This window comes from Callithrix jacchus, chromosome 2, assembly GCF_049354715.1.
Source record: "Callithrix jacchus isolate 240 chromosome 2, calJac240_pri, whole genome shotgun sequence".
NCBI lineage: Eukaryota > Metazoa > Chordata > Mammalia > Primates > Cebidae > Callithrix > Callithrix jacchus.
This window is the reverse complement of record NC_133503.1, coordinates 65,107,510-65,134,331: the sequence shown is the minus strand read 5'-3', so window position 1 is coordinate 65,134,331 and position 26,822 is coordinate 65,107,510. Positions and strand designations below refer to the sequence as shown.

At 47.3% G+C, this 26,822-nt stretch overlaps 1 protein-coding gene and 1 long non-coding RNA gene across 4 annotated transcripts; one reads left to right on the top strand and one right to left on the bottom strand.

Annotated features, from left to right (window-relative positions):
- Positions 1 to 493: 493 nt before the first annotated feature.
- LOC144581367 (uncharacterized) lies at positions 494 to 26,819 on the bottom strand. 3 transcript variants are annotated; one of them, XR_013531984.1, is made up of 4 exons: positions 26,414 to 26,819; positions 18,504 to 18,660; positions 7,304 to 7,371; positions 494 to 6,658 (listed from the first exon to the last, which is right to left on the bottom strand). It is a non-coding gene; the product is annotated as an uncharacterized LOC144581367 (long non-coding RNA). The 3 variants fall into 3 exon arrangements; XR_013531985.1 differs by having other exon boundaries at positions 26,588 to 26,819; XR_013531986.1 differs by lacking the exon at positions 26,414 to 26,819 and adding an exon at positions 19,160 to 26,394.
- DUSP1 (dual specificity phosphatase 1) lies at positions 12,529 to 15,629 on the top strand. The gene is made up of 4 exons (XM_002744574.5): positions 12,529 to 13,135; positions 13,413 to 13,558; positions 13,922 to 14,141; positions 14,592 to 15,629. The coding sequence occupies exons 1-4, from the start codon at positions 12,769 to 12,771 to the stop codon at positions 14,960 to 14,962; spliced, it is 1,104 nt and encodes a 367-aa protein (XP_002744620.1). The 5' UTR covers positions 12,529 to 12,768; the 3' UTR covers positions 14,963 to 15,629.
- Positions 26,820 to 26,822: the final 3 nt, after the last annotated feature.

The window sequence follows — 26,822 nt, the reverse complement described above, 5'->3', positions numbered from 1 at the left end:
ATCTGAGACTGGGAACTTTATAAGAAAAGAGGTTTAATTGGCTAATGGTTATGCAGGCTCTACAGGAGGTATGACACCAGCATCTGTTTCTGGGGAGGTCTCAGGAAGCTTCTCATCATGGCAGAAGGTGAGGGGAGCAGGTACCTCACATGGTGAAAGTAGGAGCAAGAGACACAGGGTGCAGGGTGCCACATACTTTATTTTAATCATTCTTTAGAGATGGAATCTCATTCTGTCTACCAGGCTGGAGTGTCGTGGCATAGTCTCGACTCGCTGCAGGCTTCACCTCCAGGTTCAAGCGATTCTCCTGCCTTAGGCTCTCAAGTAGCTGGGATTACAGGCGCTCGCCACCACGGCTGGCTAATTTTTATATTTTTAGTAGAGACAGGATTTTGCCATGTTGCCAGGCTGGTCTCGAACTCCTGGCCTCAAGTGTTCTGCCTCCCTCGGCCTTCCAAAGTGCTGGGAATGACAGGTGTGACCAGATCTATCATGAACACAGTACCCAGCCATGAGACATCTGCCCCAGTGATCCAAACACCTCCCACCAGGCCCCACCTCCAACATTGGGGATTACAATTCAGCATGAGATTTGGGTGGTGACAAATATTCAAACTATGTAAGTTACGTACTTTTATTTGGAATTAACACAATGGATACCTCTCCACTCAACTCCATTCATACAGTCACAGATAACTAGGCCAAAAACCAACAACAGAAGAAATACCAAAAGAGGCCATCCAAGCATTAAGAGATACCCCCCACAGTTAAGTAAAGCTAACATTCTGTCTTGCAGCCAAAAAACTTTACACCAAATACTGAATTGTGTGTAGTCATACTGATACTAACCATTTATTTTTAAGTTTTTGGCATAATTTTGACCATAATTATTTTGACTATTGTTTCTTATTAATACCCAGTATTGAGATATTAAAAAGTTGAATTTCTCTTAGATTAAGCTGCATTAATATTGTAAATGTTCTCAAATAATAGCTATTAATGGACAGAACAAATATTGCATTACCATAAAAAACTGAACCTTAAATCTTTTTTAAAAAAATAGATTTATTTAGGCACTTTTAAAATATTGTAAAATTCAACCTCTTCAAGTATACAGTTCAATGTTTTTTTGCAACTTTACCAGGTAGTGCAACTATCACTATAAATCAATTTTAGAGCCAGGAGCAGTTGCCTGTGCCTTTAATCCCAGCTACTTGGGAGGCTGAGGCCAGAGGATTGCTTGAGCCCAGGAGTTTAAGACCAGCCTGGGCTACAAAGCAAGCTCCCATTGTACAATTTTTCAAAAAAAAATTAGCCAAGCACAGTTGTTCATGCCTAGAGTCCCAGCTACTCAGGAAGCTAAGGTGGGAGGATTGATTGTGGCTGGGAGGTTGAGGCTGCCGTGAGCCAGTATCACACCACTGTACTCCAGCCTGGGCAACAGAGCAAGATCCCATCTCTTAAAAAATTAATTAAAAATCGGCCAGGTACAGTGGCTCACGCCTGTAATCCCAGCACTTTGGGAGGTTTAGGTGGGCGGATCATGAGGTCAAGAGATTGAGACCATCCTGGCCAACATGGTGAAACCCCATCTCTACTAAAAATACAAAAATTAGCTGGGCGTGGTGGTGTGCACCTGTAGTCCCAGCTACTCCATAGGCTGAGGCAGGACAATCACATGAATCCAGAAGGCAGAGGCTGCAGTGAGCAGAGATAGCACCACTGCACTCCTCCCTGGGGACAGAGTGAGACTCTGTCTCAAAAAAAATTAAAAATCAATTCTGTAACACTCTCGTGGTCCCCTAGGAAGATTCCTCCCTGATGCCCACTTACAGAAAACTGTGTTCCCACTTCAGGCCCAGGCCATTAATCTGTTTACCATTTCTCTAAATTTGCCTTTCTGGACATTTCATGTGAGTGGAATCATACAATGTACAGTTTCTTGTGTCTGATTCTTTCACTTTCCCACCTTTGAAGTTCATCCATATGGCAGCATGTGTCAGCAGTTTGCTCCTTTCTGTTGTTGAATACTGTTCCAGTACATGGACAGAGCACATTTGCCTATTTTGCCTATTCATTCATCAGTGGATGGATATTTAGGTTGTTTCCAGTGTCAGGCTCTTATGGAGTATGCTATAGGAACAGTGACTCACAAGTCTTTGTGTAGTACCTGTTTTCATTTCTCTTGGGTAGATACCTAGGGAGTGGAATTGCTGGGTCATGTGGTAATTTTATGTTCAACTTTTTGAGGAACCTCCAAACTGTTTTCCAAAGAGGCTGCACCACTTTATATTCCCACCTGCAATGTGTGAGTTCTTGTCTTAGTTTGTTTTCTGCTGCTATGATAGAATACCACAGACTGCGTCATTTATGAAGGTCCCACTACTTAATACTGCAAATGGCAATTACATTTCAACATGGGTTTTAGAGGGAACATTAAAACCATAGCAGTTCTGTTTCTCCACATCCTAGCCAACTTCTGTTATTATTAGTCATTCTAGTGTATGTGAAGTAACACCTCATGGTGATTTTAATCTGTGTTTCCCTAATGACTAATGATGTTAAGCATCTGTGCATATGCTTATCAGCTATTGGTATATCTCCCTTGGAGAAATATCTGTTCATATATTTTGCTTCTTCTCTCTTTCTTTCTTTTTTAATCCTAACCACTGGACTACCAGGGACTTTGCTCCTTTTTTGTTTTGTTATTAAGTTGTAGAAGTTCTTTGCAAATACTGGATGCAAGTCCTTTATCAGATTTGGTTTTGTAAATATTTTCTTTTAGTCTGCTGCTTCTCTTTTCATTTTCTTAATGGTGGCTTTTTTTTTTTTTTGGCTTTATTGAGGTATAATAATTTTGCCACGTTTAATTGATTTATTTGTGTGCATATTTTTCCTCCCCAAACCATGAGACCAAGTTGCCAATATCATGACCTTTCTCTGCTAAATACTTTAGCTTGCATCTCTTAAGAACAAGACATTCTTCTAGACACCCACCAGAGTTAGCAATTCCATAATATCACCTAATATCCAGTCCATATTCAGATTTCCCTTGTCCCAGAGGATGCTGTCAAGTTTTTGGATTTTGGCTAATCTGATGATGGATGAGAAACAGTCTTTCAAATAACTTTCTTGTCTCTTATTATGATTAAGAATGGGCATCTTGCCTGGGCATGGTGGCTCATTCCTGTAATCCTAGCACTTTGGGAGGCTGAGGCAGATGAATCACCGGAGGTCAGGAGTTCGAGACCAGCCTGGCCAACATGGTGAAACCTCATCTCTACTAAAAATACAAAAAATTAGCCAGGCATGGTGGTGCACGCCTGTAACCCAGCTACTCAGGAGGCTGGGGCAAAAGAATTGCTTGAACTCAGGAGGCGGAGGTTGCAGTGAGGCAAGATGGAGCCACCGCATTCCAGCCTGGCCAACAGAGTGAGAAACTTGGCCTCTTAAAAACAAAAAAAAAAAGAATGGACGTTTTACGTGTTCAGAAGGATTGCAGTTCTTTTTTTGTAAACTATCTGCTTATGGTCTTTGTCTATTTTAAAATCATATTTTTGGCTTTTTCATTTTTGTTTTTAAGAACTCCTTTAATGTTGGTGAAATTGGCCCTCATCTGTAAATTACAAATATTTTTCCCCCATTTGTCTTTTTTAAATAAAATTTTGCTTATGAAGCTTTAGGCATAAAAAGCTTTCTAAAAATTTGACTTTAATTTTTAAATAGTTGAATTTATCAAGATTTTCTTTCATTATTTGTGGCTTTGAGTCCTAAATAGATAAAAAATTTTCTCACTCCTGGGTTATAAATAAATCTCCCTCTGTTTTCTTTTAAAACTAGTAAACTGGCAGGGTGTGGTGGCTCATGCCTGTAATTCCAACACTTTGGGAGGCCAAGGTGGGCAGATCACCTGAATTCCGGAGTTCGAGACCAGTCTGACCAACATGAAGAAACACCATCTCTACTAAAAATACAAAAATTAGCCAGGCATGGTGGTGGGTTCCTGTAGTCTCAGCTACTCCAGAGGCTGAGGCAGGAGAATCTCTTGAACCCAGGAGGTGGAGGCTGCACTGAGCAGAGATGGCACCACTGCACGCCAGCCTGGGCAACAGAGTGAGACTCGGTCTCAAAAAAAAAAAAAAAAAAAGAGTCGTAAGGTTTCATTTTTTAAAATCTGGATCTCTGGACCATTTGCCGTTCATTCAGATGTTTGGTGTGAGGTATGAATCCACTTTTATCTTTTTTCCAAATGGAATGAAATGGTTCAAGCATTGCTTATTAAGAGGTCTTATTGGCTGGGCACAGTGGCTCACGCCCTGTAATACCAGCACTTTGAGAGGCCAAGGCGGGCAGATCACCTGAGGTCCGGAGTTCGAGACCAACCTGACCAAAATGGAGAAATCCTATATCTACCAAAAATATAAAATTACCCGTGCATGGTGGCACATGCCTGTAATCCCAGCTATCAGGAGGGAGGCTGAGGAAGAAGAATGGCTTGAACCTAGGAGGCAGAGGTTTCAGTGAGCTGAGATTGTGCCATTGCACTCCAGCCTGGGCAACGATAGCGAAACTCTGTCTCAAAAAAAAAGAAGTTTTATCACATTCCAGTGATCTGAGACGCCACCTTGGCCATGCACCAAATCTCCATATGTACTTGGATACATTGCCGGACTCTCTATCATGTTCCATTGGTCTGTCTGGCTATTTCTTTCCAACGACACCATTTTAATTACAGAGGCTTTAAAATATAAAAAAAAAAAAAAATTTAGAGACAGGGTCTTACTCCATCCCCCAGGCTCGAGTGGAGTGGTGTGATCATGGCTCACTGCAGCCTCAGATTCCTGGGCTTAAGCAAGCCTTCCACCTCAGCTTCTGGAATAGCTGAGATTATGGGTGCACACCACCACACTTAGCTAACTTTTAATTTTTTATTTTTGTAGAGGTGGGGTCTTGCTATGTTGCTCAGGCTGCTGTGAAACTCCTGGGTTCAAGCAATCCTCCCATCACAGCCTCTCAAAGTGCTGGGATTACAGGCATGAGCCACTGTGCCCTGCCAATTCCAGCAGCTTTTTAATGTCTGGTAGGGCTTACCTCCACCTTACTGCCCTTTAAAAAAAAAAAAACATTCTGGCTATTTATTTTTTCCTTTTCTTCTTCTTCTTTTTTTTCCTTTTTAATTCAGCCTAAAATATCAATTTCTGGCTATTTTTGATTGTTTATTATTTCATATCAACTTAACTCCAGAAAACAACAGCAACAACAAAAAACCACACCTACCCTCAGTATTTTCATGACGATCATGTTAAAGGGATGTATTTACCTGGGACCAATTGGACCTGTTTGTGGTATTGAGTCATCCTATCCAAAAACAAGGGGTGTTTTTTCTCATGTTTAGAACACACACCTTCACTGCACACAGGAGGCTCTCTCTGGGACACAGGCCCTCCTATAGGTTGAAGTGTGCTCTCCCAAAAAAACCTATGTTGAAATCCCAATCCCCAGCACCTTGATCTCAGACTTACAGCCTCCAGAACCATGAGTTGATACATTTTTATTTAAGCCTTTTGGTCTGTGGCACTTTGTTATGGAAGCCCTGGCAAACTAATTTAGGACCTGGAGGATCTCCTAGGAAAGAACTGAGCAGCCCAGCCACAGCTCGAGGATATCCAGAAACACGTGTGTGCCCTCCTGTCCCTGATCCCGGCAGGCTCACCTAGGCCTGTTCTTGCCTGCCATGAAGTTAGGTGACTGGACCAATGAATGCATCACAGTGCTGGAGGTGTGACTTCACTCTCAATGGGTGGCCAAACCCACTGAGGTCAAGGCCAGTGAATGAATCATTTGTCCAATTCGGCTAAGTGAGTCAGGCAGGGCCAGGCAGAAAGCCTGAGTTTGGGGCATAGTTCCTCTTTTCTTTTCTTTGGAATCTAGAAGCAGGCCCCTATAAATTATTATTTCAAGAAACAAACAATGAAATTGTGTAGCATGCCACCTTCATATCATGCCTGCTATGTGCTGTGGAGAAATAAGAACAAAAAACTTAGAAAGCAGAGAGAGACACAGCCCTTGCTGTGCGTCTTTGGTCAAGTTAGTTAACCTCTGTTCCTTGGTTCCCCATCTCTTCACATGGAGGTAGTAAGGGTACCCATTTCACAGGGGTAATGTCATGATCATACCAGGAAATGAATATAAAGCACCTAGCAAAGTTCTGTGGCTCAGCAGAGACTGGCACTTATTAGTAATAAGACCTGCCCCCAAATTACTTACCCACAAAGGCAAAATTGGGATGAACGATTTCTGCATCATCAGCTATGATTCTGAACATAGTGCCAATAACGTGTCCTCCTCCTTTTCCCAGAGAAGAGTTTGGAATAGACAAACTGTGATCTCATTTGCTACCACCAACATTAGTTACTGTTTTCTAATTGTGAAAATGAAATTATGTCTCAATTCATGTTCTGCTAAAAAAAAAGAAGAATCAACAGAAAGCTGTCCCAGTGGTGGGGCGTGGCTTGGGGCCATTGCTGGCAGGCTGTATCCTTGGTTCTGGGATGAGGCTTGTGTGAGTCATGGAGGCCTTGCTGCTCCTGGTCCCTTGCCTGGCCTCCCAGGCTCATCTTCATTTGTTTGTCCAACAAGCCTGGCTTTGAGATTTGTACTGGGGATCAAGAAAGACAAAAAACCATACCCTTGCTTTCAAGCTAGTGGGAGAGAGAGAAATGGTCATCGATGGGGACTGTCCCCCATAATGAATCACAAAGTGGTCTTTAGGGGTTATTACTATTCTTATTTTATGGGGAGGGGAGGCTTCCAGGGGGAAAGAGGTAGGTAACCGAGGCTCACCTCTCAGAGGCATTTCCTCCAGGTATTTCTATCCTACATCAGCCTTTACATCTCCGAGTAGAGGTCCCCTCCTCTGCACATCTTTCCTGGGCTACCCAGTTTCTGTGCTGACACTTAATAAGTCTGTCCCACCACTAGAATGACTGTTGACTGCATGACTGTAGCACTTTAATTCTTTTCCATCTTAAACCTTTTATACTTTACTGCATTTACTGGCTCTAAGATGTTATCAGTTCTGAGGCCCTTTAGTTAATTTATGCACCGTTAAGAAAGGAAATGCTGTCAATTAATGATGACATGCCGCCGATTGTTGCACTCTGAGAAATGCTAAAATATGAAAACTGTGCCTTCAACACAATGAATTACATGATGAAAGCAATCACTGCTTTTAAAAACATCCGACGGGAAGATTTTATAAATATCTATATAATAATAATAACAAAGTTTTCTAAACAGTTACCCTGTGCCAGGCATTGTTCTAAAGTACTTTTCATCCATGAGCTCATATCAGCAGTTGGCAAACTTTTCCTGTAAAGAGACAAGGGTAAATATTTGAGGCTCTGTGAACCAGTCTCTGTCACAAGTATACACCTCCAATTGTAGTGTGAAAGAAAAAAATGGGTGTGGCTGTGTTACAATAAAACTTTATGGACACGGAAGTTTGAATTTTATATGACATTCACGTAATGAAATATGATTCTTCATTGATTTTTTCCCCCCAACGATTGAAAATGTAAAAACCAGTCTTAGTTTGTGGGTTGTACAAAAAGAGGTAGCAAGCTAGATTTGTCTCACAGCCTGTCTCATATATAACCTTGCTATCAGCCCTACAAGATCGATACTATTATCATTCCCACTTTAAAGATGGGAAAACTGAGTCTCACAGAGGTAAAGTAACTTGCCAAAAAAACACACACAGCTAGTGAGTAAGCAAGCTGAGATTCTAATCCAGGCAGTCTAACTCTGTAACTTGGTTTTAACAACGTTGCTGTTACTTACATAGGGTTGCCTTCTAATCTTACCTTTTATTTATGGTTACAAAAGTTACACATTTAAAAAGTTCAAACCATTCAGAGTCATAAGGAAGAAAATAAGAGGAACTTCACCCTCCAAAGATAAATACTGTTTAGGGTTTGGACACACAGCTCATTCAATGCTGACTACAGTTAGAATGTTCTGAACACTGTGTGACTTTGGACAAATTGCCTAACCTCTCTGGGCTCTTGTCTCTCAAACGCGGGGGTTAGGCAGGATGACACAGCTCTGTGGGCCCTGCCAGGTCTGAGCGTGGAGATCTGTTTGTAAGAACTGTGCAATAGCAGCTAGCTCTGTCCTAACTGCCTGGGTGTGGAGGGTGAAGTCAGCCCCTTGCTAGGCCCTCAAGGTAGGCCTGAGTGGCCACTGAGTCTCTTTCGCAGGGGCACTAGGTCCTGAACTGCAAGTCTTAGGAGGCTTCAGGTTCCCTGCAGGGCTGACACAAGGGACCACTCTGTCCAGCGAGAAGAGCTCCAGGAAGCTGGGAGGCAGAGGCTTCAGGCGGTGCTGCTGGAGACGGGAACAGACCCAGGCCCAGCTCCTTCTCTCAAGTCAGACAGGCCCTGGGTTTGATCTGTGTCTGATGATGATCAACTTTGTGACCTTAGGCATGCCTTCTCTCTGAGCCTCCTTCCCTGTGTATAAAATGGGGATAACAAGCACCTCACAGGATCACTGACAGATTCATGGAATGGTACCTGTAATGTACTTAACCCAGAGGTGAGGCTGCATAAATGTCAATGTCCACCCTCCTCTCTTCTGATGCTTGTCAACAGTACCCTTTGAAACAATTCTACCATTTCCCAAGTTGTGAACCTACTGTGTGCCAGGCACCGCATCAAAGGTAGTAGAATGGGGAGTGCAATGCTGAGAAAAACACAGCCCTTGCCCTCAAGCTGACAAGCTTACAAACTGGAGGGAGAATGACGAAGATCTAGGTGACTTTTACACAATCAGAATATATGGACAATGTCCTCCAGGGCCCAGGAGAGGGAGAACTTGGAGAAACCAGAGGAGTCTTCACTTGAAAAGATTACGGTGGAGCCCAGAGGGGCCCCTGTCTGGCAGGGGAAGCAGAAGTGTGAGCAAAGACGTGGGAGAGGACTAGAACATTTGAAGAACACAGCTCACAGAGTTTTCCTGGAGCACAAGAGAGAGAGCAAAAAGAGTGGGAGGCTGAGCCATATAGATGGCCGAAGCCCAGTGGGAATGAGTTTTGGATTTGTTAAGAAATGGGGAGTCATAGAAGGATATTGAGGGGAGAAACCTCCATACAGCACGGGGGAGACAGGAAAAAGGCCATGGGTTTTGAAAGAGAGAACATGACTGTGGGACCGACCCTGCTCCCTCTCTCGAGAGCACTCTCTCCGGGTGTCATCCACATCAGGTTCTTTCTCATACGTTGTTTTACTTGGTCCTAAATGGATGTTATTCCCAGTTTACAAATGGGGAAACAGAGGCTCAGAAATGGTAAGCTGCTGCCCAAGGTCACAGAGCAGACAATGAGCAGCGGCCAATTTCTGTCATCAGGGGAACGTCACTCTTTTCTTTTCCTGTGACCCCAAGACAGATCCAAAGTCACCTTTGAGAGAACGATTAGGACAGGGATTGTAGCTAGGGCCAACCCTGGCTACACTTAGTCTCCCCATAGTCCCTGGAGGTAACTGTTGTTATTATTTTCTCTGTCATGGGACGGAGGTGTGGAGCTCAGCCCCGTGGGGGGACTTACTCAGAGCCACACATTAAAGGTGAGGAATACAGGCCAGCTTTTTGGGGAGTGCAGAAGCCTGATCTCTTCTTCCTGCTACTCCACACTGCCTCCAGGTTTATTCCTAAACAGGACTAGGTAGAATTGGGAAGGTCAGAAAGACCCAATTCTCTCACCTGAGTCAACATCCACTGATTTATCTGCTTCCGTCTGGTAGCCAGGCCCACAAGGCCAGCCCCTCACTCCTTCTGTGGTTAGAGACCAGATGATGCTGGGCTCTCTTTGGCTCTATCCCCAGTCAGAAGCTGCATCTCCATTGCCTGGACTGGGGGGCCTAGGTGGCTACACCTTTACCACCTGTCTCCAGGCAGGTGACCCACTGACCTGAGCACTGTTAGTGGGTCTTGAAGAGGAGCTCTCCCTGAGTTGGGATCCTGTCTACTGATGTCTCCCATAAGCCAATGGCTTGCAGTGACCTCCCTAGTTCTGATGCAAGTCTCCAAAAGGCACAGGGGCATGATGATATATAAAGAACCATACTGCTGGGAAGAGGAAACCCTAGAGATACAGTGAATCATAGAGATCAGGAAGGGGTAGGGCCTGGGTTCCCTAAACCCCACATCTCTCACTTGGGCCTTAAACCATCTACAAAGTGGGCCAGTGTAGACTCACTGTACCGATGTGGGCTTGGAGGCTCAGTAGAGGTGGAGACTCACCCAGGACCAACCAGCAGCAAAATGACAGGGTCAAGCCTACTCTCTGTACTCTTTCCAGCAAGAGAAGAGAAAGAAAGGCAGATGAGACCAGGAGACACCTGACTCTAGGGCCAGACTGTGCTACTACCACTGTGACATTTGTATTAAAAAGTTTTTCTTTTCTTTTTTTTTTTTTGAGATGGAGTTTTGCTCTGTAGCCAGGCTGGAGTGCAGTGACATGATCTCCATTCACTGCAACCTCTGCCTCCCGGCAGCTCCTGAGTAACTAGGACTACAGGAATGCACCAGAAGGCTCGGCTAATTTTTGTATTTTTAGTAGAGACAGGGGTCTCACCATGTTGGCTAAGCTGGTCTCCAACTCCTGACCTCAAATGATCCCCACCTCAGCCTCCCAAAGTGCTAGGATTACAGGCATAAGCCACCACGTGCGGCCCTTAAAAAGTTTTCTTTTTGAAAAATTTCAGTAGGGGAAGGTATAATAAATACGCTTGGTGAAGAAAAAAAATTGGGACAAATCAAGTCGGTATGCAGTGAAAAGTCAGCCGCTGTAACATTCTATGATTCAACGCAAAAAGTATGTTGAGTTCTTTAGCTGAATAAGTAGTATAAACAAATAATTTCTTTTTCTTCTATCTCTCCACACAGAGAGGGTGCTGCTCTTATCTGAGGACCTCTTTGCTGTCCTCGACCAAGGTTCAAATGAAGGTAGAAAACGCCCTTTGAAAAAAGCACTCCATGCCCTGAACTTTTCTAGAAGAATCCAGGCAGAACATTTGAGCAGGCGGAAAGCACACAGGCTAAGCGAGACAAATGCAGAAGTTGCCTGTGGTGATACAACTCGCACAGCGACGACAGAGGGTGGCCGGCGAATTCCCCTCCCCCAGGAGGGGAGGAAACCGCAGAATGTTCCTGACTCGGCACCCGGGCGGGTGGCGCAATGTTTATGTTTGTGTACCTAGCGCGTCGCGTCGCTGCAGCAGGCCCCGCTGTCCAGGGGGCCGTCACTGGGACTCAGGGCACGGATATTGCTGTGTGGGGTCTTCCCAACCGTTGCGATCCAGGTCCTGTCTTCCGCCCAGAACGGCCCGGGATTGGAGTTTGCTTTCAGCCAGTAACGGCCGCGACGACCGGGAGCGGGGGGAGGAGGGGCGGCTTCTGTTCCGGATTGGAGCCCCCCCCCCGCCAGCTTAGTGGGCGCTCACTCAGTATACTGTATATTTGTGGAATAAAGAAAGGGATGGAGAAGCTCGGTCTTGAGCCAAGGTGACAGAAACGCGTCGGACGGCCCCTGGGGGGAGCCGTCGAGTCGCGCTGCGGGTCGCCCCTCACCCCTCAATACGCCAAAACCCGGAACCCACCGCAGGGCCTTGCGACCCCCACCGGGATTCCAGCCCCCTGACCTGCCTTCTTCGGCTCCAAGTCTTCCGGGGGCCACAAGACTAGTAATTATTTCCCGGTGGGGGTTTGCTTGCTTGCATTTTCACGGCAAACGTAGGTATTTTAAAGCCACCTTAAAGAAAGTCTGGGAAACAGGAAAGCATTGCCCTGAACCTCTCCACCCCAACTCGCTCAGGTCGCTCTTGGTAGGAACGACTTTTCTATCGGCAGAGTTGTTCATTTTTCTATAAACTTCATCTTAGGCGCCTCTTTGCTGCTCCTACCACCACCCCAGCAGTGTGGTTCTGGGCAAGTCCGTCGCTTCGCCCGGGGAACCTGTTTCCTCGCTCGTTAGTGATGAGGAAATAAGAGAAAGGGGCACAAGACTATGCAAAAGTGCAGGAAGCCCCTTTCGGCTAGGTCGGCGGCCGAGGGGCGCTGGGAAGGGGACTCGGGGAGGGAGGTGTCCGGGGAGCGGCGATGCCGAGGCAGGTGGCATGTCGCCCCCTCTCCGGGCCGCTCGCATCCCGGAGGTCAGCCTCAGCTGGCAGCAAGCTCTCCTCCGCCCCGCTGGGCCCCGAGCGCGGCGCGGACCAGGTCCCAGGGGACGCGCCAGGAGCAGGGCGGGGGCCGGGCCGCGAGCCAGTGCGCGGCGAGCGGACCCGGCTCCGAGGCTGATGACGTCTTCGCCTCTGGCTCGGCGGCGCCAGGCCGGGCAGGGCGGGTGACGTCACCACTCTATCACGTGATCACCATTCAAACAAACACCCCCTCCCCCTGCGCGCCCGCCCGGTCCGCCCCGCCCCCCGAGAGGCCGCTTATAAAGGCGCTTTCCCACTCTGGCTAGCTGTGAAGGACGTTCGGGCTGTGTGCGCGACGCTGATCGGAGGGGCAGTCGGGGCCGCTAAGAAGCCGAGGAACCCTGAGTCCTGCGTGACGCCCCTCTCAGTCCAAAAGCGGCTTTTGGTTCCGCGCAGAGAGACCCGGGGGGCGGTGTCGAGCTTTTCCTCGAAAGCCGCCGCCCTGCCCTTGGCCCCGAGGACAAAGAGCACCGCAGGGTCGAGCACACTGGGGGCGCTGAAGCCGGCCATGGTCATGGAAGTGGGCACCCTGGACGCCGGAGGCCTGCGGGCGCTGCTGGGGGAGCGCGCGGCGCAGTGCCTGCTGCTGGACTGCCGCTCCTTCTTCGCTTTCAACGCCGGCCACATCGCCGGCTCGGTCAACGTGCGCTTCAGCACCATCGTGCGGCGCCGGGCCAAGGGCGCCATGGGCCTGGAGCACATCGTGCCCAACGCCGAGCTGCGCGGCCGCCTGCTGGCCGGTGCTTACCAAGCCGTGGTGTTGCTGGACGAGCGCAGCGCCGCCTTGGACGGCGCCAAGCGCGACGGCACCCTGGCCCTGGCGGCCGGCGCGCTTTGCCGTGAGGCGCGCGCCGCGAAGGTCTTCTTCCTCAAAGGTACGCCCTCGGGGAAGCTCTGGGCGGGCCGTATACCCCTGAGGTTTTGCCCGGTACCCCTGGCCCTCGGCTCCTGGGGGCCCGCCCCGTCTGCAGCGCGTGGGCGTTGGAATACATTTATCTCTGGAACTTGTCATTGGCTTTGTTTGGCTCTGGGAACAAAGACTTGCCTGGGCCTTTCGGATGTAAACTTCCAGCCCTTGGTGGGTGGGGGAGTTTGTATGAAGGTGCCCAGTCCCGGCGACACTAATGGAAAAAAATGCCTTTGTATTCCCAGGAGGATACGAAGCGTTTTCAGCTTCCTGCCCGGAGCTGTGCAGCAAACAGTCGACCCCCATGGGGCTCAGCCTTCCCCTGAGTACTAGCGTCCCTGACAGCGCGGAATCTGGGTGCAGTTCCTGCAGTACTCCACTCTACGATCAGGTTAGTAGGCGCCCCTGCCACAGGGGAGAAGTAAGAACTGGCAAAGACATGGAAGAGCAGTGCCAGGGAGAATATAGAAAGTGACCTACAGCTTTATTTATAAGAGGGGACACAGGGATATGATTTATTCCACAGTTAAGTGGTCTGATGAAGCCGAGTCTCTAATTGTAGGCTCTACAGAAATGAACTTGCTGGTCCTGCCCAGGCAAATGGGCTTAGACCTCTATTTATTTATCCTCCAGCAAAAGAACTGAGTTCACCTGGTATCTGAAATTGACTTCTCCAGCAGGAAGTTTTTGTGGGTGTGGGCACTGGCCTTGGCTTTGAGCAAGCTGACGAAGGTTGGATATTTCTGGATTTCAGGGTGGACCGGTGGAGATCCTGCCCTTTCTGTACCTGGGCAGTGCCTACCATGCTTCCCGCAAGGACATGCTGGATGCCTTGGGCATCACTGCCTTGATCAACGTCTCAGCCAATTGTCCCAACCATTTTGAGGGTCACTACCAGTACAAGAGTATCCCTGTGGAGGACAACCACAAGGCGGACATCAGCTCCTGGTTCAATGAGGCCATTGACTTCATAGGTAAATGGAATTGATGCCTGGGGCTTTTCTGCCTCTCTCTTCTCATTTTAGCCCCTAAGCCCATCCTCTGTAGCAAGGACTTGAATGAAGTCTTCTGAGCCTTCTTCCACACATTCAGTATCTGTCTAGTGTGGGCAACATTCCTGCAAAATATGAATTTGATTTGATGTCCCACTTTACAGATTAGCAAACTGGGGCTCACAAAGTTGAATTGACTGGTCCGAGATCTATCTGCTGAGTGGAAACTCCCAGTCTGGGTTTAAATCCTGTGCCACCCTTTGCATGGCACCCACATTGCCTTGCTCCATGAGCAGTATCCATGTGATGGCATGTGGTGATAGTGACCATTTCTAGATAAGACACCCATGACTTTTCTCAGACACCCTGTACCTGGGCTTGGGGTGGTTCTCCTGAGCTCTCAAGTAACTAGCTGCTCCTTTTGTTTTCCAGACTCCGTCAAGAATGCTGGAGGAAGGGTGTTTGTCCATTGCCAGGCAGGTATTTCCCGATCAGCCACCATCTGCCTCGCTTACCTCATGAGGACTAACCGAGTCAAGCTGGATGAGGCCTTTGAGTTTGTGAAGCAGAGGCGAAGCATCATCTCCCCCAACTTCAGCTTCATGGGCCAGCTGCTGCAGTTTGAGTCCCAGGTGCTGGCCCCACACTGCTCGGCAGAGGCTGGGAGCCCTGCCATGGCTGTGCTGGACCGAGGCACCTCCACCACCACCGTCTTCAACTTCCCTGTCTCCATCCCTGTCCACTCCACGAACAGTGCGCTGAGCTACCTGCAGAGCCCCATCACGACCTCTCCCAGCTGCTGAAAGGCCACGGGAGGTGAGGCTCTTCACATCCCACCGGGACTCCAGGCTCCTTCTTGAGAGGAGAAATGCAATAACTCTGGGAGGGGCTCGAGAGAGCTGGTCCTTATTTATTTAATTTCACTCGAGTTCTCCTGGGTTCCTAACCAGTCGTCCTGATGACTTAGCGTCAAGACATTTGCTGAACTCAGCATTCGGGACCAATATGTAGTGGGTACATCAAGTCCCTCTGACAAAATGGGGCAGAAGAGAAAGGACTCAGTGTGTGAGCCAGTTTCTTTTTGCTTGCCCCGGTTTTTGTAGAATCTCTTCATGCTTGACATACCTACCAGTATTATCATTCCCGACAACACATACACATATGAGAATATACACCTTATTTATTTTTGTGTAGGTGTCTGCCTTCACAAATGTCATTGTCTACTCCTAGAACCAAATACCTCAATTTTTGTTTTTGAGTACTGTACTATCTGTAAATATATTGTGAGCAGGTTTGTTTTCAGCACTGATGGAAAACACCAGTGTTGAGTTTTTTTTAGTTGCCAACAGTTGTATGTTTGCTGATTATTTATGACCTGAAATAATATATTTCTTCTTCTGAGAAGACATTTTGTTACGTAAGGATGACTTTTTTTATACAGTGGAATAAATTATGGCATTTCTATTGAAATTTCAATGCTTTTATTTCTTTGGCATCCACATCCAACCCCTCTTCTACCTGTGAACTAGGGAAGAATTCCGACAAGAGCTTGCAGAATGTGTTGAGATCTGATCCTATGCCCTGTGGTGTCCCTATGATCCCATGAAATGGCTGGGTTGCGAGGAAGACATTTAAATGAGTATTAGGTTTGGTCAGTGTGCCCATCCATGCCCGTTTTAGCAGCTCTGTAACCTACTATGTCACCCAGATGCCAGGGTGTCCCCAGAGCCAAAGCTAGGAAGAAACGGCCACTTGCTTGGATTGCCTTTTTAATACCTTCCTCAGGGTAGTATAAAAAGTCTCCCTCCCCTCTGAACTGTGCTAGGGTTATGAAGAGACAAAAGTTTATTGAAATACATGACATAAGTCAGTGTGTACTACCTGCCCCCAGAGAAACTCAGCCAGGCCTTTTGCAAATGAGATGCTGAGACCCAGTATAGCTAAGTGGCAGCAATAGGGGAATTGGAATCTATATCTGTTTTGTGGACTTTCACTTGCCCACCTTGTGGCACTCTTTTTGCTTTTAAAAAGGCTTTGGTTTTTGTGAAAATAATATATTGAATGGCAAAAGAAAAAAAAATACAAACACTATAAGCAAATACAATGTAAAGAAATCACTTGCAACACCCCATCCCCAGCCTGACCATTGCTGACATTGTGGAGGACGTCGAAACAGACATGGAATTTTTTTTTTTTTTTTTTTTTTTGAGGCGGAGTTTCGCTCTTGTTACCCAGGCTGGAGTGCAATGGCGTGATCCAATCTCGGCTCACTGCAAACTCCACCTCCTGGGTTCAGGCAGTTCTCCTGCCTCAGCCTCCTGAGTAGCTGGGATTACAGGCACGCACCACCATGCCCAGCTAATTTTTTGTATTTTTAGTAGAGACAGGGTTTCACCATGTTGACCAGGATGGTCTTGATATCTTGACCTCGTGATCCATCCACCTCAGCCTCCCAAAGTGCTGGGATTACAGGCGTGAGCCATTGTGCCCCAGACATGGCATTTTTAGTAGTTGCCTCCTTAGGTCATCTGCTCTGATTTCATAATTTTGTTGAAGATAAGCAATTAAACCTGACTTGTTCTAGGATAATATTCTGAATTTGTACTCCCTTTGCCAACCAACTGAAACAGAAAAGATGTAATTGCTACCAACCTGCAATCCAGTCTATAATGTTGTATAAAAAAAACAATGAAGCTCTTGGATTACTGGCCCCTTAGTGCCCCACCCCCACTCTTTGTTTCTGGACAAAGTGCTATAGGAAGCAGAAAAGGAAATATCTCACTCGCCTTATCCAGGAGCACCCTGTGCCATGATTCTTGTCCGGCCCCATTGTTTAAGATCTTTATACAGAATCAGTGTCCTTGACTTTGCCCCACTGGCTCACTGTCTGCCACTTGACTCCCAGGGTCTGAAAGATCTCTGTGTTCTAAGTTCTAAGAACTTGGGCTGGCAAGCTCATTTCCTCAGCTGGCTTTCCGATTACAAGTATGTTCATGCCTATCAAAACAAACCGTACCCAATGTTTTTATCAAAGCCTAGAAATTTACTATTGTAAATATCTTTCCGTGGAAATGTACCAGCGACATCAAGGCTGTGACAGATACCATGGCTGACTTCCCCGTGGGCTAGGGCCTTCACTTTCTGCTTGGCAGGCAGTGGCTGAACCAAAATTAATCTCCAGTGTGATCCACGCAGTGGAAAAATACAGTGGCTGCCTAAGGGAGCTGCCAGTGAAAACAAGTCACTCATTTCTCCCAGCTCAAGCCACTCTGCCTCATGCCAGCCCTGAGAGCCAGGGATGATGACCCCTATCCACATGTACTGGACCCACTGTGCTCAGACCCTCCAGAAAATGTCATATTTGGTCTCAGACTGCTTTCCTTGGGAAAGAATTAATACCTCAGGATGAAAAGAAAGATACTCAAAATCTATTAATGTGTTTGTGTCTTAGGAAGAGATTGAGATAAGACTTCATCATCATTTAATACTGATAATGTGGTAATGATGGTTGTCAGTTTTAGAGTGAGCACTGTGTGCCAGGCACTGCTAAGGTTAAATAACCGTTAATAGCAACACCCATTTTACAAAGGAGGAAACTGAGGCTCACTTGTGAGAAAGACATGGGCCGATGAATGTAAAGTGCCTGGCACACAGTAGGCCATGGAGAAATGTGTCCATCCCCTTGCCTCTGTACTAATGACTTCTGTCAGTTCTCCTGGCTCAGTTTTCCCACCCAGTAAAATGACCAATTTGCACTGGATCTGAGTACTGTTCCTCCCATCTCTTTAATTCTGGGATGTAGAAAATGCATCAATGCATACTTTATGCTTTTCTGTGATTTCCAGGCACCCCTTATTTCTTTATAATACCTCCAACCCCCGCCCCCATCTTGCCAACTCCACCGCATTCTCTCTTTTCCTTGGAATTTTGCAAATCATAGCTAATTTGCTTTGGACTTGCAACCTCTGGCGACCATTTCCCTCCCTCCCCTGGCCCGTCGGAGGATGACATCATGGTGTATACACCTTTAAGATTATATAAATCTGTGATCCTACAGTGGCCTCCATCCCCATGGTAACACGGAGGAGTTTCCCTTTTGTGAGGAAAGCTGTCATGTCACTTCCTGCTGCTGACAAATCAGTTTAGGAGATTAAAATAAAGGGGGGTGGGGTGCCTCAGAGAAGTGCTGGCTGCAGTGGTTTCTGGTTGCCATACACAGAGGCAAACAATGCCGCCGCGGTGCCGCCGCGGTCCCGCCCCGCGCTCGCCGGGTGGATCCGGGTCACCCCGGGCTGTTTTTCTCTGCAGGTTGCTTTCTGGAGAGCAGGTGGGAGGGCTGCCTACCTCTTTTCCGGAGCTCCGTGGGGCGAGCCTGTTTGAGACAGCCTGTAGTTGCAGACCAGCAACCCTGCTCCCCTCTGCGAGCCAAGGAGGTGTCTTCCGTCGGATGGAGAACAAAGGGTGTGCTCTCTGCTAGCGCCACAGTGGACAAAACTGTGCTCTGCCAAGGAAGATAACCTTACAGTCACCTTTTCCTTGAGTGTGGCTTTTAAAGCTAGGCAGGAGGCCCACTCATTCATTCATTCACTCATTCATTCATTCATCCATGTGTTCAACAAATATCGACAAATATATAGTCTCAGGGATACTTTGGTGCAAGACAAAATTCCTACTCATTAGCTAAAAGACTTTTGCTATTTTAGCTGAACAGCAGAAAGAATTTTACTTTGTCACTTGCCATCTCATGGCACTATATATTGGGGGTAAGATAATCACTAAGGTCAAAGGCTATGAAGGCAGAATAAACTAAGATCTGAATGATATAACCCAGTTGCCCATTTGAGAGGCGAACTGGAAAGGGAACACCAAGGCCAGGAGAGCAGCAAAGACCTGAGGTTTGAGAGGGATGTTTGTGGATGTGACTTGGAGTTGGCTAGACCTGCGTTCAAATCCTGACTCTGCCACCTGTTAGTAGTGCGTAAGCTATCAAACTCTTTAACCTCAGTTTTCCCAATCTGCAATATGGTCCAGTAGTCTCGTCCTCTTGTGACTCAGCTGCTCCCCATTCTGTTGCTCAAGCAGCAGCGCCCCTCCCAAATGTCTGGCAAAGGAGAACAAAATAGAAGTAGGCTGCCTTGCCGAAGGGACACCCTGGGCCCACATCATACAACACTCTTCTCTGGGCCATCAGAGCTTTGGGGAAGTGGCCTCTGTTCTGAGCTCATCTAGCCCTGCCCCACTAACCTGGGGCAAGCTGCTTCCCCCTCCCAGGCCTCTGTTCCCTCATGTGTAAGAAGCACCTGCAGTGAACTGCATCTATTCTCTTCTTCCACCCAACTGTCAGTGCTAAGTCCCTTCCATAACCAAGGGTGGGAGGGTCCTGGAATCCCCGGGGTTCCTGAAGGCTGGTTCAGGAAGACAAAGAGGGGAGGAAATAGATACTTTCTGGGAAGAGGCAGTGAGGGGTCCTGGACCTTCAGAAGGTGAGTTGGTATAATGGAGATGTGACTGGTTCTTGCAGGGATGGGTTCCCCTGCAAGGGCCTGTGGGGGCATCACATACTTCTGACCCCTGGGCCCTCCTTCCCTCCCAGCCTGGACAGCCCTCTGCAGTGGAGCCCACTACAAAGATGGGATTTAAAAGTTTCATCAAGATCGACACCAATCATTCACTCATTCAATAAACATGCTTTAAGTATCCATGGTTTGTAAAACACTCAGTAGATGTGAAAATAATACCACCAGGCTGGGCGTGGTGGCTCATACCTGTAATCCCAGCACTTTGGGAGGCCAAGGCAGGTGGATTACCCGAGGTCAGGAGTTCGAGACCAGTCTGACCAACATGGTGAAACCCTGTCTCTAAAAAAAATTTAAAAATAAATAAAAAGAAAGAAAGAAAGAAAATAATACCACCAAAGGAAATTCTGAGATTCTGTTCCAAATACCTGAGACAAAACTGATAGGTCCAACTAGTGTCTATATGACTTTGGGAAGATTATTTCTCCTCTCAAAACCTCAGTTTTGACATGTCTAAAAAGGGAATGAAACGATTGCTTCATGGCCAGGCACAGTGGCTCATGCCTGTAATTCCAGCACTTCAAGATGTCAAGGAGGGCAGATCACCTGAAGTCAGGAGTTCGAGACCAGCCCGACCAACATGGTGGAACCCTGTCTCTACTAGAAATACAAAATTAGCCAGGCATGGTGGCGCATATCTGTAATCCCAGCTACTTGGGAGGCTGAGGCAGGCGAATCACTTAAACCCAGGAAACGGAGGTTGCAGTGAGCTGAGATCGTGCCATTGCACTCCAGCCTGGGCAACAAGAGCAAATCTCCATCTCAGAAAAACAAGAAAGAAAGAAAGTATTTGCTTCACATGGTAGCTGTCAAGATGAAATGAAATGGTATATATAAAATGTTTTGCACAGTACCTGACACATAGTAAACAATAAATGTTAGCTATTTTAACCATCATTGTCATGATTATCATCATTATAAGGGAAGTATGAAGAAAAGGAAACAAACCCATATCTCTAGCCTAGACTTCTCCCCTAACTGCAGACTCGCATATCCAATAGCTTCCTTGACATTTCCATGTTTGTCAAATAGGCTCCCAAATTTGGCAATTCCAAAAACAAATCTTTGAGTCACCCAAAACCAGCTCCTTCTACAATCTTCCCACCTTTTTTAATAGCAATTTCATTCTTCCATTATTAGTTCAGGTCAAAAACTGTGGAGACATCCTTGACTCCTCCCTTTCTCCCATAACCTATATTTAATTTCATGGCAAATTGAGACAGATCCATTTTCAAACACATCCATTTCCAAAATATATCACTGCTCATCATTTCCAAAACTACTTCTCTGAGCTAGGCATGGTGACTCATGCCTGTTACCCTAGCACTTTGGGAGGTAGTGGCAGGAGGATCACTTGATGCCAGAAGTTTGAGAACAAACCTACCTCTCTTGTCCAGCCACCATCGTGTCTGGCCTGCTGCTGCAGTAGCCTCCAAGCTGGTCTCCTTGCCTCAGCACTGCCTCTCTCTGTCTATTCCTAACCAGCAGGCAAAGCTATCCTTTTAGTGTTGTATTTAGGGCATTATCTTCTGAGAACAAGTTCTAGTTTCTGCTTCCCTACAAATGTTTTTATCTTCATTATTGAAGATTTTTTTTTTTTTGAGATAGAGTCTCCCTCTGTCCCCAGGCTGGAGTGCAGTAGTGTGATCTTGGCTCACTGCAACCTCCACCCTCTCAGGTTCAAGCGATTTTCCTGCCTCAGCCTCCCAAGTAGCTGGGATTATAGGCACCTGCCACCATGCCCGACTAATTTTTGTATTTTTAGTAGAGACATGTTGGCTGGGCTGGTCTTGAACTCCTGACCTCAGGGGACCCACTTGCCTTGGCCTCCCAAAGTGCTGGGATTATAGGCATGAGCCACGTGCCCAGCCTCATTATTGAAGAATTTTTACTGGGTAAAGAATTCAAGTTTTGGCCCTATTTAATCACTTCAAAGATACGGTCCATTGTTTTCTAACTTTTGTTACATCTGCTGAGATTTCAGCTAACTGCCTTGTTGTCGCTCTGAGGGTGATCTGTCTTTTTTCCTCTGGCTGCTTTAGAAATTTCTCTTAGTTTTTGATTTTTAGCAGTTTCATTTATAATATGCCTGTAGTTTTTTTTTCTTTTTCTGTTTATATTGCTTGTGATTCATGGTGTTTTTGAATCTGTGGTTTGATGCCTTTCATTTGCCTTAGATAATTCTCAGTTATTTCTCCATTTATATACTTTAGCATATTAAACATCATTATTTGAATGTCTGTAACCAATAACTATATGGATCCTTGTACTTATTTCTATTGTCTATTTTTTCACTTGATTTTTGATTTTGTTTCATTTTCTCACATTTTTGGTTGATCGTCGGGCATTGTATATGAAAAATTTTAGAGATCATTTGAAGCTTAAGGTAATGTTATTTTCCATTAGAGATGGTTTCCTTTATGGAAGGTGTTTAGGGGTTTTTTAGGAATCCCACATCACCTTAATCCACTTGGAGACTGAAATGGGTTGTGATGACCTGAAGTTGGGCTTTAGATCCTGTTATGACTAGCTCATTCTGAGTCTACGGGTGTATCCCTTTGGAGTTTCAACTAAAAGCTTGGATTTACCAGACTCTCCAGCCTGGATTAATTTTTTGGGTAATACTCCCCAAAGCATAGGGTGTACCAGGTCCCCCCTTGGTATGCCTTGAGCTTTAATTTTTGTCCCATTAGACCCATGAGTCTTTTAAAAGCTCTGCTCAACTTCTTAGTCTTTGATCCTTTTATTTCATAACTGGCAGATACCCTTTGGGGAAAAGAGGCCCCAAGTGCTGTGTTCATCCCTCTGACTTTTCCTTTCTTTCATCTTTTTTTTTTTTTTTTTTTTAAATTTTGAGAGGGAGCCTCTCTCTGTTGCCAGGCTGGAGTGCAGTGGCGCAATCTTGACTCACCGCCACATTTGCCTCCCGGGTTCAAGTGATTCTCCTGCGTCAGCCTCCCAAGTAGCTGGGATTACAGGTGCCTGCCACCACACCCAGCCAATTTTTGTGTTTTTAGTGGATACAGGGTTTCACCATCCTGGCCAGGCTGGTCTCAAACTCCTGACCTTGTGATCCACCTGCCTCGGCCTCCCAAAGTGCTGGGATTACAGGCATGAGCCTCTGCGCCCGGCCCTTTTCTTTCTTTTTTTTGAGGCGGAGTTTCACCCTTGTTGTCCAGGCTGGTGTGCAATGGCGAGATCTCAGCTCACTGAAACCTCTGCCTCTCGGGTTCAAGTGATTCTCCTGCCTCAGCCTCTCAAGTAGCTGGGACTGCAGAGGCTACAAGATCTGATATTTGTCTTGCTGCACATCTCTGACCACATCTTTGCCACTCTTCTCCCTCCCTCATCCCTTCTAGCCAACCCAGCCTCATTGCTTTATGTTGCATGGGCAAAGTTCACTCCTGCCTTGGTCCATGCTCTTCTTTCTGCCTGGACCTGGGCCATCCTGCCCTTAGAACAGTGCCCAGCATGCAGGGAGTGCTCAGTGCTTAGTGAATGTGATGGATAAGTGAAAGATCTTTGCAGGCTATGGACAATTCCCTTCCCCTCTGGGTGGGTCCTGGGCCCAAGCTAGGGGGAAGTGATTCTTTTCTGCTCAACCAGCCTCTTTCCCTTCCTCATGAAGCAATTTCCCTTGGAGACCTTCCCATAACACACAGTGGTGTGCAGATGTAATAACGTGTGTGAAAGCACTTTGTAAGCAGGAAGCCACACGAGGGCCCTGGCTATTCGAGACCCTGCCATCCTGAGACTCAGCTTCTGGGATCAGGGCTGTAGGTCTAGAAAGACAATGGTGGGTAAATGGGCCTCGGGGACTCCACTCTGAGCCCTGTCCTCCCACCACTTCCCCCATATTTCCTCCCTCATTTTCTAAGTAGAATTCCCCATGGCATGTGCCTCCAATGAGGAGAAGAGGGCAGTGGGTGATTCACGGGGAAGTCTGTAGGGCTGCTTGGGGCTTATGACTCACAGCTTCTCCTCTAATAGGAAGATTTGATATCCATGCTGAGTCTCCTGGAAATCTCCTTTGCCAAGGCCTCTGGTGACTGCTGGGGATTCTTTTCGGGACTCCTGCAGAGTTCTCAACAGCCACCTTCCTGGCTCTTGTCACTCTGTGTAGTTGTGTGTCTCTTGCCCAATAAATACATATGAAAAGGAAGAAGGAAGACAGGCAAGAAGGGAAGGAGGCAAGGGAGAGGGCATTGGCCTCCCTCATCTGACTGTGAGCCACCTGAGGCTAAGATCGTGCCCTTTTCATTTCTGTGTCCTCAGGCCCCACTGCAGGGCTAAGCATTTTGTTGAGGAAGTGCATGGCTGAATACTCGAAGAAACACTTTGGGGGTGAGGGAACTCCTTCTAGGATATGACCAGCCAAGGAGAGCCTCCAGGCAGCGGCAGAGTTTGGGGTCTTGCAGTGAATTCTGCAAGGGAGGCTTAGGAATCCGGTTCTGATGGGGACACGTGCTCTAGCCTGACCCACAATTCAGTCAGGAAACTAACCATACTGAGCTCTTAGTAGTGCTGGGCCCTGCACCGGATGCTGGGTGCACAGGAATGGAGGAGACGTGGTTTCTGACCTCAAGCTCTCCTGGCATGTGGTGGAGACTGATACATTGGCCCATGATTATAGCACAGTGGTCTGGGAGCTGTAGGTGAGGTGTGGGCAGAGCAAGGGGGTGGAGAAATGCAGGGAGGAGTGGACAGAAGAGGGAACAATACAGGAAGACTTCCTGGAAGAGGTGACCCTTGAGACCTAAAAGGCTGAGTACATGGCACAAGAAGGACTCCCATCTCAAGTGTTGAGGAATTACCTGAAGCCAATTTATTGTTGTTCTATAGATTTTATAAGAGGAATAAAGGCCTCGGAACTTGTTCCAGGCCCAACCTACTTCCTTAGAACTGAATTCCCAAGAGCCCTCATGAGGGTCCCTGCCTTTGTCCTGCTCTTTTATGCAAAAAGGATCAGAGCCCTGTGCCCCCTGTGGTGGACGTTTCAGAGTGTGGGCACCGTGCTGCTCTGAAGCCAAGGAAATGACCAGCAGGGAGGAAGGAACTGAAAGCCTGGCCGCTGGCCCCAGCTCCCCTCAATGTCATCATCGGATGAGCAGTTTAGGCAGAGGAAGGGTCTGTTGCAGATTTCCCTGGCCACTCTCATTCCTGATGTCCTCATCATCACCAGTGACTGAACTTTCTGAGCCACAGCCAAAGACTCGGGCAGCAGCTTTGTGTTCTAGCCCCAAGTGTAGCATTCCCTTGCTCTGTGACTCTCAGTAAGTTATATCACCTCTCTGGGCTTCAGATTCTACTTATCTTTTTTGTTTTTTATTTGAGACAGAGTCTCATCCTGGAGTGCAGTGATGCCATCTTGGCTCACTGCAACCTTTGCTTCCCAGGCCTCAAGCAGTTCTCCTGCCTCAGCCTCTCAAGTAGCTGAGATTACAGGCACGCACAACCACGCCCAGCGAATTTTTGTATTTTTAGTAGACGTGGGGTTTCCCCATGTTGGCCAGGCTGGTCTTGAACTCATGACATCAGCTGATCCACCCACCTTGACCTCCCAAAGTGCTGGGATTACAGGCGTGAGTCACCATGCCCAGCTAGATTCCTACTTATAAAATGTGAAGTAGATGAACTGAGAGACTCACCATGAACCTAAAACCTGCAGAGGATACCAAGCGTCCTGTGAAGGTGAGGGGCCTGTGAAGGTGGGAGACTGCCCCATTCCCGAGCCCCGAGTGAGCCATTCAGGCTGTCATTCACACTGACTTTGGACACGGCGTGGCAGAGCCAGGCTGCTCCAACACTCAACACGGCATGCTGTACTCCAAGCTGCTTCCCTGGTGCGAAGGGCCCTGTAGCCTTAGCAAGGCAAGACCTGGGGTCCCAGTAGAGCCATTGCTCATCCTATTATATACACTACAGGAGACTAGGGGTGACTTTATTTTCAATGTCTCTGGCCAGAGCTGGTGCCCAATATAGACCTTATAGCTCGGGGTGAGAGAGGAAAGATAAGGGAAGCCTGGGTTATTGAGCACCTACTAAGCCTATTTGCTTTATATATGTGACTTATTTAGTGCATCCATTTAGCCTGCTTGGTGGGCTTATTATTATTGCCACGTTTAACAAACCATTGATAGAGTTTGGATGTTTTGTCCCCTCAAAATCTCACCTTGAAATGTGACCTCCAGTGTTGGAGGTGAGAGCTCGTGGGAGGTGTTTGGGCCATGGAAGTGGGTTCCTCCCTCATGAGTGGCTTGGTGCTGTCCTCAGGTAAGGAGTGAGTTCTCTCTCTCTCTTCTTTTTTTTTGAGACAGAGTCTTGCTCTGTCACCCAGGCTGGAGAGTGTAGTGGCGTGATCTCAGCTCACTGCAATCTCCGCCGCCTGAGTTCATGTGATTCTTCTGCCTCAGCCTCCTGAGTAGCTGGGATTACAGGCACCTGCCACCATGATGGGCTAATTTTTGTATTTTTAGTAGAGATGAGGTTTCACTATGTTGGCCAGGTTGGTCTTGCACTCCTGACCACAGGTGATCCACCTGGTCTGGCCACCCAAAGTCCTGGGATTACAACATGAGCCACTGTACCTGCCAAGATCTGGCTGTTTAAGAGTCTGGCCCTTCCTCCCTCTTTCTCTTGTGCCCTCTCACCATTTGATACACAGGCTCCCTCTTTTACCTTCCGCCATGACTGGAAGCTTCCAGAGGTCTCCAGAAGCTGAGCAGATGCTGGCACCATGCTGCCTATACAGCTTGCAGAACCATGAGCCAAATAAACCTCTTTTCTTCATAAGTTACCCAGTGTCAGGTATCCCTTTATAGCAATGCAAAACAAACTAATACACCATGTCACCTGGAGTAAGTAGCTGAGGCCTGGAGAAGCAGAGGACTCACCCACACCTCAGGCTGAACACAGTGTGTGATCCAAGACTCAGGTCTGGCAGGGTCTTCCACTGCACCAGGCAAGACAAGGGCACATCCCACACTCAGGGGCCTAACAACCTCTTTAAGGCTGGGGAGGGTGGGAAGGGCCAAGATGGCCACTAAATGAGACGCTCTCCCAAGGCCTACTGGAATGAAGGTTCATG

Coding starts and splice junctions, on each gene's coding strand:
- DUSP1 (XM_002744574.5), top strand. CDS start 12,769: ATGGTCATGGAAGTGGGCACCCTGGACGCCGGAGGCCTGCGGGCGCTG. Junction 13,559..13,921: donor GTACTCCACTCTACGATCAG/GTTAGTAGGCGC, acceptor TCTGGATTTCAG/GGTGGACCGGTGGAGATCCT. Junction 14,142..14,591: donor TGAGGCCATTGACTTCATAG/GTAAATGGAATT, acceptor TTTGTTTTCCAG/ACTCCGTCAAGAATGCTGGA.